This window comes from Salvelinus namaycush, chromosome 34 (genome assembly GCF_016432855.1).
Source record: "Salvelinus namaycush isolate Seneca chromosome 34, SaNama_1.0, whole genome shotgun sequence".
Classification (NCBI taxonomy): Eukaryota; Metazoa; Chordata; class Actinopteri; order Salmoniformes; family Salmonidae; genus Salvelinus; species Salvelinus namaycush.
The window spans coordinates 14619072-14631317 of NC_052340.1; the positions used below are offsets into that span (position 1 = coordinate 14619072).

A 12246-nucleotide genomic window follows, 5' to 3' on the forward strand; every position below is an offset into this window, starting at 1 on the left:
AAATGTAGAAGTGTACAGTGCACGTACCCAATAGGGGTGTAGTCAAGATTCAATGAGTAAGATTATTCCAAAACACTCTCAAACCACCTGTCAAAATGACTCTCGTCTTCACACTATGTAAAAAAAAAATATAAAAAAAAAAAGATGTTTCTGGGCCTCTGCACCACTCTCCAAATGTTGTGTCTAAGTCATTCTCTTCATTGGCATATCTGTAATGACTTATAAAGAGGCTACGTAAATAAACTGACACCTCTATAATTCCATGTGATTGACACTTATTTTACCAGGTAAATTGACTGTTGAAACATTCTCATTTACAGCAACGAACTGGGGAATACAGGGGAGTACACAGTGGTGTAGTGGGCATTGCGTATATTAATTTCTTAATCCCCACTGATGCGTATCAATATAGTGTAGTGGAGGTATATGCCGTATCAATTATGTAGTACAATAGAGAAGTCATGCTCAAAGTAACCTACAACGCAAAGCACGTTAAATATTTGGCATATCCAACCACACGTGAATAAATGCAAATGTTACATTTAAAAACGGCCGACAAAGAAATAATATGCACGAGAACATCAGCTGAAATGGCTCTGATTGGCTGGTCATTCAGAACGTTACGTGCTTAATCATAGGTTGACGGTAGGTGGGGGTGTGAGGTGCAGTATAAACAAACTCACTTCCTTGACAACTTCCTTCACAACAGCTCCACTCTGCGAAGTGCAAGAACTACACTATATATACAGTTTCGTGGAGGAGGAATAATGGTCTGGGGCTGTTTTTCATGGTTCGGGCTATGCCCATTAGTTCCAGTGAAGGGAACTCTTAACGCTACAGCATACAATGACATTCTAGACGATTCTGTGCTTCCAACTTTGTGGCAACAGTTTGTGGAAGGCATGACAATGCCCCCGTGCACAAAGCGAGGTCCATACAGAAATGGTTTGTTGAGATTGATGTGGAAGGACTAGACTGACCTGCACAGAGCCCTGACCTCAACCCCATCGAACACCTTTGTGATGAATTGAAACGCCGACTGCGAGCCAGGGCCTAATCGCCCAACAGACATCAGATTGACCTTGCAGAGCCTTTAAAGTGGCTGTTTAATACTGTATGTTACAATTTGATGTACGTGTGTTGGTAGCCTAGTAAAGGAGCCCTTTGAAGTGATTGTTTGACAATCATATGAAAACATCATGACTAGTTCTGTTTATGCTACAATAAAAAGGTAATACATTTTAAAAGTGAAATGACAAATCTTTATGGATAGGCCCACAAAGATCCTATTTAATTAATAGGGATTCTAAATGTAATTATTTGATTAGGCCCATAAGCACGTGCGCACATAGGAGGTCCCGTACTGGGAAGAAATTAAATCTACTTTCATCCGTGAGTATACAGTGCATTCGAAAAGTATTCAGACCCCTTGACATTTGTCATTTTGGAACATTATAGCCTTGTTCTAAAATTCATTAAATGTTTTTCCCCCTCATCAATCGACACAGAATGCCCTATAATAACAAAGCAATAACAGGTTTTTCGATTTTTTTTGCAAATGTTTTTCAAATTAAAAACTGAAATGTCACATTTACATAAGTATTCAGATCCTTTACTCAGTACTTTGTTGAAGCACCTTTGGCAGCGATTACAACCTTGAATCTTCTTGGGTATGACACTACAAGCTTGGCACACGTGTATTTGGTGAGTTTCTCCCATTCTTCTCTGCAGATCCTCTCAAGCTCTGCCAGGTTGGAAGGAGACTCAGAGACTTGTCCCGAAGCCACTCCTGCGTTGTCTTGGCTGTGTGCTTAGGGTCATTGTCCTGTTGGAAGGTGAACCTTCCCCCTAGTCTGAGGTCTGAGCGCTCTGGAGCAGGTTTTCATCAAGGATCTCTCTCCATTCATCTTTCCCTCAATCCTGACTAGGCTCCCAGTCCCTGCCGCTGAAAAACTTCCCCACAGTATGATGCTGCCACCACCATGCTTCACCGTAAGGACGGTGCCAGGTTTCCTCCAGACGTGAAGCTTGGCATTCAGGCCAAAGAGTGCAATATTGGTTTTATCTGACCAGAGAATCTTGTTTCTCGTGGTCTGAGAGTCCTTTCGGTGCTGTCATGTGCCTTTTACTGAGGAGTGGCTTTCATCTGGCCACTACCATAAAGGCCTGATTGGTGGAGTGCTGCAGAGATGGTTGTCCTTCTGGAAGGTATCTCCCATCTCCACAGACAAACTCCGGAGCTCTGCCAGTGACCATCGGGTTCTTGGTCACCTCCCTGACCAAAGCCCTTCTACCCCAATTGCTCAGTTTGGCCCGGACGGCCAGCTCTAGGAAGAGTCTTGGTGGTTCTAAACTTCTTCCATTTAAGAATGATGGAGGCCTCTGTATTCTTGGGGACCTTCAATAATGCAGACATTTTTTGGTGCCCTTCCCCAGATCTTTGCCTCGACACAATCCTGTCTCGGAGCTGTACGTACAATTCCTTTGACCTCATTGCTTATCTCACCACTACGCCTCTCTAAACTCACTATGTCTCTCTAAACAATACAAGGGTTTATTTTACCAAGGACTGAGAGAGAAATTTGATCAGATCCATCCACCACATTCTTGGGGAGTGGCAGTTCCACCTCCTCTGTCGGAGCTTCTCCTGTGGACACACAGATGATAAGATGAATGGAGATGATCAGTTCAATAAAAGTGAACATTCAACGTTCATGCATTACTGACCAGTTGGACACAGCAACCAGTTGTAGGTGTCGGTCTTCTCTGTTCCCTCAGCCTGAGAGAGAGTGATAGAGCATGGAGAGAGCACAGAGAAATGAGAGAATTGGAGGAGATGAATAGAGAGGGAGATACTTTGTCAGAGGCAGTTACACAAAATGGTATATGTGCAACCTAACACTAAGTTCCACCACAACAATAGGCTACATACCTTCACCAGCAGGCTCTGTGTGACTGTGTAGATGCGTCCTCTCGCCTTTACTTTCACAATCTCATTGTCACACACAGCGTGGAACTGGACATTAAAATCCCCTACACACACATTGACAGACAGAGTGCAGCACAGGTTACACAACATCCAATACGCTGACTGAGAGTACACAACTCAGGTTAACATCCATTCTGCTGTTTGAACAGTTGAATGGAGACTGGTGACTTAACCAGGACAGAGTGTGCCATTGTCCAACTGAAGGTCTTTCGTCCATTGGCACACAAGCATGATGAATACTGGACATCATGCAGGGGTGTGTGAGTGTAGTCTAAGGAAGGAGCCGGAGTCACAGAAACCTGCCCAAGAGGAACACTTGTAAGATTACATGGAAAATCCAAGACTGATACACTGGGTGTAATAAAAAATAAATAAACACTGACTAGGCAAACTGCAACAAAACACAACATTTTATACAACTCGAGAAACGATCATGATGCAGTGCCGTACCATGATGCACTTGGACAGGTAGTTGAACACAGTGGCCTTCAGCTCAAAATGCTCTCCACGGATGATGGCGTAAGGCAAGGGGAGTTCCGGGAAGAAGGGCTGGAAAACTAAGTTTTACTGGAGCAGCCAGACCGAAACCACCAGGGAACAGGCAGAATGCCTCTGACTCCCAGGGGGCGATGGTGTCTGGAACCTTAAGGGGCACATCTGCTGATCCAGACTCCCTGTAATGCAGAGGTCAGAGTTCAAACAGAAAGCCACTAAGTGTCCCATAGAGAACAATGGAGTATGACTTACAAATTCTTTGAACAATGTTTCTTTAGATTTTTAAAAATGTATTTAAGCTTGCCCTATTGAGGTCAGAGGACCTCTTTCCTAAGAGAAAAATCTGGCCTAGGGAAAAGTGGGCCAAGTTGAGCCAAAGGGGTAAGTTGAGCCTCCCTTGTTTCTAGGAAACCATACACAAAATGAATAATTTGACCAAATCTTTAGGAAGATGACATCACTTCATGGAGTCTTTGAAGGAAGAAACCATATGGAAAAAGTTGGTTCCAAAAAAACAGATTTTCACCAAGTCAAATTAATTTGTGTTAGCGGTTTCACTATGTTTGTATCTAAACCAAAGTAGATAATTGCAATATTGTTCTATACATCAGTTGGGATCTCTATAAGCTTCAATTTGATGTTCTAAACCTAGCATGAAAGTGCATCATTGTGGCTGTGTGGGCTAATATAGTCAAAATATTTGTCTTGGGGTAAGTTGAGTCGATCTTCAGAGATGTTCGATCGGGTTCAAGTCCGGGCTCTGGCTAGGACACTCAAGGACATTCAGAGACTTGTCCCGAAACCACTCCTGTGTTGTCTTGGCTGTGTGCTTAGGGACGTTGTCCTGTTGGAAGGTGAACCTTCGCCCCAGTCTAAGGTCCTGAGCGCTCTGGAGCAGGTTTTCATCAAGGATCTCTCTGTACTTTGCTCCATTCATCTTTCCTTTGATCCTGACTAGTCTCCCAGTCCCTGCCGCTGAAAAACATCCCCACAGTATGATGGCTAGGTAAGTTGAGCTTCCTAGGCATAATGCAAGGCAATATCCCTGGGATACAATTTTTTTTTAAATATACATTTAACATTCACTCTTATCCAGAGCTGTATTGCATGCTAGCACAAACCCAAAGACAAACCCAACTACCTCTAACTTTCTTCATATTGGACACAGACATAAAAATGGTATTCACAAGTTCATCTGACTCGGTGGAAGTATATCATTTTGCTGCGAAAATCTCAAAGTATCCCTTTAAGTGCCCTGCTCAATGGCACATCAACCTATTTTTCACCTAGTCAGCTCAGGGATTCAAACCAGCAACCTTTCAGTTTCTGAGCCAATGCCCTTAACCACTAGGCTAACTGACATGATGAGGTAACAACAGGGCCTGGTCTATAGTAAAAGTGTTTTAAAAAAAGTACAAAGTGTTTTTTAGGTGTTATGTGTGTTTTAAAAGATGCTTAACAAAGAAGTGATTGTGTTGAATTTAGTTTGGGAAATAAAGATAAAGATAGACATGGTTTTAGAAAGGTAGTGGTAATATTTCATCCAGTACAGACATTTGTAGGCGACTTAACTTACTCTGTCATGCGGCTCAACTTACCACATACGTAAGTTGTGCCAAGAGACCGCTTTTTTTGGACAAGCTTTGTTTTCAAAACTAATGTTGACATGAATTCTGATTATTTCCAGGGATACACAACATCCTGAAATATATATATACATCCTTGTTAGAAAGCATACTATAATTTCATTGATGAAGTAATACTGAATGTAAAAAAATGGCTCAACTTACCCCAATCTCCCCTACTCTGTAATACACCTTAATTATTAAAGAGGTTCAGGTTCCTAAACTACACAACTACTGCATGTGTTGATATTAGGCAAGAGATAAGAGGGCTTTCACCCGAAGTTAGCCTCACTGTGCAGTGCTCTTACCCAACTTCCACAAGATCCCATATCCATGTCTCGGGGAAGAATTTACGGACTGTCTGTATGGGTGGTGGAGCTGGAGCGGCAACAAATCCGACACCAGCTACATGATGTTGAAGTCTGGCCGTGGTTACAGGGTAGGAGTAGCATCCGTAGGCTACCACTAAAACAAAACATAGTCATTATGCTCGTGTTAGAATCAGCCTGATCAAACCAGACTGAATACTGCTCTCAATGGTGATGCATGCAGTGTTCAGACTGGTTTAACCAGACCCGGTTTGAATAACAAAAGCCATACATTTCTCAGATTCACTGAATACTTCTGGCAATGAGAAGAGTAAGAGGTGGGAAGGATATCTTACCATAGGATCAATGGTACTGTTTCCCCTTGTAACTTACACAGGAAGGAACCAGATTAGTTGTCAGCTTCAGTCCCAGTTTCTATAAATGTCCAAATCAAAAACAAGAGAGTTGTCACGTTCCTGACCTGTTTTCCATTGTTTATGTATGTGTTTAGTTGGTCAGGGCGTGAGTTGGGGTGGGCATTCTATGTTATGTGTTTCTATGTTGGGTTAAATGTGTTGCCTGATATGGTTCTCAATTAGAGGCAGGTGTTTGACGTTTCCTCTGATTGAGAACCATATTAAGGTAGGCTGTTCTCACTGTTTGTTTGTGGGTGATTGTTGCTGTGTCTGTGTTTGTGCACCACACGGTACTGTTTAGTTTTGTTTAGTCTGTTCGTGCGTTTTTCGTTTTATGTTAGTTCGCATGTTCAGGTCTGTTGTCGTCGTTTGTTGTTTTGTAGTTTGTTCAAGTGTATTTTCATATTCGTTATTATAATTAAATTCATTATGTATTCATCACCCGCTGCGCCTTGGTCCGCTCATTCACCACAAGACGACCGTTACAGAATCACCCACCAAACAAGGACCAAGCAGCGTGAAAAGCAACAGCAGCGATCGCAGGATTTCTGGACATGGGAGGAAATACTGGACGGTAAAGGTCCATGGGCTCAACCTGGAGAATATCGCCGCCCTCGTGAAGACCTGGAGGCAGCTAAAGCCGAGAGGCGGCGGTATGAGGAGGCAGCACGGAAGCAGGAGAAGGATCTGGGCTACACTACGTGGGAGGAGATCGACAGGTGGGCGATTGACCCAAGGAGAGTGCCGGAGCCCGCCTGGGATTCTCTGGCACAGTGTGAGGAGGGATACCGGCGAATGGAGGCAGCGCGACGACGCGGTAGGAAGCCTGTTAGTCAAGCCCAAAAATGTATTGGGGGGGGCTAAAGGGTAGTGTGGCGAAGTCAGGTAGGAGACCTGCGCCAACTTCCCGATCTTACCGTGGAGAGCGAGAGTACGGGCAGACACCTGTTATGCGGTAGAGCGCACGGTGTCTCCTGTACGTGTGCTTAGCCCGGTGCGGGTTATTCCACCTCCCCGCACTGGCAGGGCTAGATTGAGTATTGAGCCGGATGTCATGAAGCCGGCCCAACGCATCTGGCCACCAGTGCGTCTCCTCGGGCCGGCATACATGGCACCAGCCTTACGCATGGTGTCCCCGGTTCGCCTACATAGCCCAGTGTGGGTTATTCCACCTCCCCGCACTGGTCGGGCTACGGGGAGCATACAACCAGGTAAGGTTGGGCAGGCTCAGTGCTCAAGGGAGCCAGTACGCCTGCATGGTCCGGTATATCCGGCGCCACCTCCCCGCCCCAGCCCAGTACCACCAGTGCTTACACCACGCACCAGGCTTCCTGTGCGTCTCCAGAGTCCTGTTCCTCCTCCACGCACTAGCCCTGTGGTGCGTGTCTCCAGCCCATTACCACCAGTACCGGCACCACGCACCAAGCCTCCTGTGCGTCTCCAGAGCCCTGTTCCTCCTCCACGCACTAGCCCTATGGTGCGTGTCTCCAGCCCATTACCACCAGTGCCTACACCACGCACCAAGCCTCCTGTGCGCCTCCAGAGTCCTGTGCGTCCTGTTGCTGCTCCCCGCACTAGCCTGAAGGTGCGTGTCCTTAGCCCGGTACCTCCAGTTCCGGCACCACGCACCAGGCCTACAGTGCGTCTCAGCCGGCCAGAGTCTGCCGTCTGCCCAGCGGCGCCTGAACTGCCCGTCTGCCCAACGCCGTCTGAACTGCCCGTCTGCCCAACGCCGTCTGAACTGCCCGTCTGCCCATCGGCGCCTGAACTGCCCGTCTGCCCAACACCGTCTGAACTGTCCGTCTGCCAAGCGCCGCATGAACTGCCCGTCTGTACTGAGCCTTCAAAGCCGCCCGTCTGTACTGAGCCTTCAAAGCCGCCCGTCTGTCATGAGCCTTCAGAGCCATCTGCCAGACAGGAGCCGCCAGAGCCGCCAGCCAGCCATGAGCAGCCAGAGCCGCCAGCCAGCCATGAGCAGCAAGAGCCGCCAGCCATGAGCAGCAAGAGCCGCCAGCCAGCCATGAGCAGCAAGAGCCGCCAGCCAGCCATGAGCAGCAAGAGCCGCCAGCCAGCCATGAGCAGCAAGAGCCGCCAGCCAGCCATGAGCAGCAAGAGCCGCCAGCCAGCCATGAGCAGCAAGAGCCGCCAGCCAGCCATGAGCAGCAAGAGCCGCCAGCCAGCCATGAGCAGCAAGAGCCGCCAGCCAGCCATGAGCAGCCAGAGCCGCCAGCCAGCCATGAGCAGCCAGAGCCGCCAGCCAGCCATGAGCAGCCAGAGCCGCCAGCCAGCCATGAGCAGCCAGAGCCGCCAGCCAGCCATGAGCAGCCAGAGCCGCCAGCCAGCCATGAGCAGCCAGAGCCGCCAGCCAGCCATGAGCAGCCAGAGCCGCCAGCCAGCCATGAGCAGCCAGAGCCGCCAGCCAGCCATGAGCAGCCAGAGCCGCCAGCCAGCCATGAGCAGCCAGAGCCGCCAGCCAGCCATGAGCAGCCAGAGCCGCCAGCCAGCCAGGATCCGCCAGAGCCGCCAGCCAGCCAGGATCCGCCAGAGCCAGCCAGCCAGGATCCGCCAGCCAGTCCGGAGCTGCCACTCAGTCCGGAGCTGCAACTCAGTCCGGAGATGCCCCTCATTCCGGTGTTGCCCCTTAATCCAGTGGGGTTAATTTGGAGGGTGGCCATTGGGAGGAGGCTACGGAAGCGGGGATTGACTATGGTGGGGTGGGGACCACGTCCGGAGCCGGAGCCGCCACCGTGGACAGATGCCCACCCAGACCCTCCCCTAGACTTTGGTTGTGCGCCCGGAGTTCGCACCTTGAGGGGGGGGGTTCTGTTACGTTCCTGACCATTGTTTATGTATGTATGTGTTTAGTTGGTCAGGGCGTGAGTTGGGGTGGGCATTCTATGTTATGTGTTCTATGTTGGGTTAAATGTGTTGCCTGATATGGTTCTCAATTAGAGGCAGGTGTTTGACGTTTCCTCTGATTGAGAACCATATTAAGGTAGGCTGTTCTCACTGTTTGTTTGTGGGTGATTGTTGCTGTGTCTGTGTTTGTGCACCACACGGTACTGTTTCGTTTTGTTTAGTCTGTTCGTGGGTTCTTCGTTTTATGTTAGTTCGCATGTTCAGGTCTGTTGTCGTCGTTTGTTGTTTTGTAGTTTGTTCAAGTGTATTTTCGTATTCGTTATTATAATTAAATTCATTATGTATTCATCACCCGCTGCGCCTTGGTCAGCTCATTCACCACAAGACGACCGTTACAAGAGTTCAATCTGAATGAATAACTCTGAGTTTTATGTTTCTATTCTGTATGTCTTTTATTAAACAGAAGACAACAGACTGAAACGGGGAGGGACTACTTGGACTTGCTAAACGTTTTTAACCCTCGTACTACCGACTGGGGTCATTTTGACCCGAGAGGCATATTTTTGATCTTATCCCAAAGATGGTTTATTCAATACTTAAAATCTAAAAAAGTATTTGAAACCAGGTTTCTCTGGAGATATAATATTAAGTTATACATGTCCTCAGAGGGTGGAGGGGGACCTGTATCAGTGATTTTGACAAAATAGAATGATCACCTGCAGAAAAGAAGAACCTCACGTGCTCAGCTATCTTTATAACTGGCAGTTGTTTTTATCACATAAATATCACAAAATTGGTATTTACTTAAAAATTCTAAAAATGAAATGATGCTGTAATAAAATTATGGGAAATTGTCTTTTTAGTACATTGGAAAAAAGCAGCACATTATTTAAGGGAAAAATGTATATTTTCGTTTTACAGAATAAGCTAATTAACTGTAATTTCGCTGAAAAATACCAACAGCATGATTCTGCCACCACCATGCTTCACCGTAGGGATGGTGTCAAATGTGACGCTTGGCATTCAGGCCAAAGAGTTCAGCCTTGGTTTCATCAGAAGAGAATTTTGTTTCTCATGGTCTGAGAGTCTTTAGGTGCCAATTCTTAAAATGTTTCATGACTTTGACAGTCAACTTGTTCATAATAAATCTAAATAATTGTTCAAATATAGACTTTGTGTTCATTTTTTATACCCCTTTTTCTCCCCAATTGGTAGTTACAGTCTAGTCCCATCGCAGCAACTGCCGTATGGACTTGGGAGAGAGCCATGCGTTCTCTGAAATACAACCCTGCCAAGTCGCACTGCTTCTTGACACACTGCCCGCTTAACCCAGAAGCCAGCCACACCAATGTGTCAGAGGAACCACCGTACAACCGGTGACCGAAGTCAGTGTGCATGCACCAGGCCCACCTCAAGGAATCGCTAGAGCATAATGGGACAAGGACATCCCTGCTGGCCAAACCCTCCACTAACCCGGACGATGCTGGGCCATTTGTGCACCACCTCATGGGTCTCCCGGTCGCGACACAGCCCAGGATCGAACCCTGGTCTGTAGCAAAGCCTCAATCACTGTGATGCAGTGCCTTAGACCGCTGCACCACTCGGGAGTCCTACTTCAGGGTCATTTTGACCTGTCACGACATCCGCCGGAGTCGGTCCCTCTCCTTGTTCGAGCAGCGTTCGGCGGTGAACGTCACCGGCCTTCTAGCCATCACCGATCCACTTTTCATTTTCCATTTGTTTTGTCTTTGGTTTTTACACACCTGGTTTCAATTCCCCCATTACATGTTCATTATTTAACCCTCTGGTTTCCCCCATGTTTGTGTGCATGTTTGTTATATGTTGATGGCTGTATCTGACGGCTAGTATGTTGTTGCCGGGTTTTGTATTTACGCCCGTTTATTAGTGGTACTGGTATATTTCACGCACCTTTGTATTGTTTCTATACTGGTGTTTTTTCATGTATTAAACACCTTGTCCACGCATCTCAACTCTCCTGCGCCTGACTCCTTTTCACCAGTTACCCAAAGCCTTGACATGACCCCAGCCCAACACACCTAATTCCACCTATAGTAATGAGATAGAACCTTTATCGTCATCTATCTATGTTTCTCTATAGACATAATAACAAATTACCCATACCACCAGAGGGTGACCTGTAACAGTGATTTTGACAAGATACTGTAGACAGATATCCTCAGAGATACAACTCCCCACTTTTTATACCACATATTTTACTACAGTACCAGTCAAAAGTTTGGACACAATCTCATTCAAGTTTTTCTTGATATTTTCTACATTGTAGAATAATAGTGAATAGATCAAAAATATGAAATGACACATATGGAATCATGTAGTAACCAAAAAAGTGTTAAACAAAACAAAATATATTTTATATTTGAGATTCTTCAAAGTAGCCACCCTTTGCCTTGACAGCTTCGCACACTCTTGGCAATCTCTCAACCAGCTTCACCTGGAATGCTTTTCCAAATATCTTGGAGTTCCCACATCCTAAGCACTTGTTGGCTGCTTTTTGTTTACTCTGCGGTCCAACTCATCCCAAACCATCTCAATTGGGTTGAGGTCGGGTGATTGTGGAGGTTAGGTCATCTGATGCAGCACTCCATCACTCTCCTTGGTCAAATAGCCCTTACACAGCCTGGATGTGTGTTGAGTCATTGTCCTGTCGAAAAACAAATGATAGTCCCACTAAGCACAAACCAGAACCAAACCGGATGGCGTATCGCTGCAGAATGCTATGGTAGCCATGCTGGTTAACTTCTCTAGGATAGGGGGCAGAGTTTTCACTTTTGTAAAAATAGCGTGCCCAATTTCAACTTCCTTCTACTCATCCCCAGAATATAAGATATGCATATTATTAGTAGATTTGGATAGAAAACTCTGAAGTTTCTAAAACTGTTTGAATCATATCTGTAAGTATTACAGAACTTATGTAGCAGGCAAAACCCCGAGGACTAACCATACATTTAAAAAAATAATAATTAAAGTCTGTTCAATGAGTTTTCTTTGGGAAGCCAGTTTTCTAATCACTCTGTTCTCAGTTCCTACTGCTTCCACTGGATGTCACCAGTCTTAGGAAATAGGTTGAGGTTATTCATTTGTGCAATGAAGAAGAAGGCCATCAGGAAGTAGAGTAACGTCATGTGTACTGTTTGAGAGTTGCGCAAGACTAAAGAAAGTAGCGTTAGTTTGTTTATCTCCTGTATTGAAAACAGACCCGTCTTCAATTTGATCGATTATTAACGTTTACAAATACCTTAAGTTGTATTACGAAAGTACTTTGAAATGTTTTGGCAAAGTTGAGGTAATTTTTGAGATATTTTGTAGTGAATTGGAAGCTGTTTTTTTCTGGATCAACCACGCCAAATAAATGGACAATTTGGATATATATATGGACGGAATTAATCGAACAAAAGGACCATTTGTGATGTTTATGGGACATATTGGAGTGCCAACAAAAGAATCTCGTCAAAGGTAATGCATGTTTTATATTTTATATCTGCGTTTTGAGTTGCGCCTGCAGGGTTGAAATA

The 12246-nt window shown here is 45.9% G+C and overlaps 1 protein-coding gene and 1 long non-coding RNA gene across 3 annotated transcripts; both read right to left on the reverse strand.

The window, feature by feature from the left end:
* Positions 1-2394: 2394 nt before the first annotated feature.
* Positions 2395-3096, reverse strand: LOC120028591 (alpha-2-macroglobulin-like). The gene is made up of 3 exons (XM_038973800.1): positions 2933-3096; positions 2728-2779; positions 2395-2647 (listed from the first exon to the last, which is right to left on the reverse strand). The coding sequence occupies exons 1-3, from the start codon at positions 3077-3079 to the stop codon at positions 2538-2540; spliced, it is 309 nt and encodes a 102-aa protein (XP_038829728.1). The 5' UTR covers positions 3080-3096; the 3' UTR covers positions 2395-2537.
* A 74-nt stretch (positions 3097-3170) lies between these two features.
* On the reverse strand, positions 3171-11217 carry LOC120028592. 2 transcript variants are annotated; one of them, XR_005473476.1, is made up of 6 exons: positions 11166-11217; positions 5774-5852; positions 5418-5574; positions 5083-5185; positions 3440-3663; positions 3171-3288 (listed from the first exon to the last, which is right to left on the reverse strand). It is a non-coding gene; the product is annotated as an uncharacterized LOC120028592 (long non-coding RNA). The 2 variants fall into 2 exon arrangements; XR_005473475.1 differs by lacking the exon at positions 11166-11217 and having other exon boundaries at positions 5774-5960.
* Between the last annotated feature and the right edge of the window lie 1029 nt (positions 11218-12246).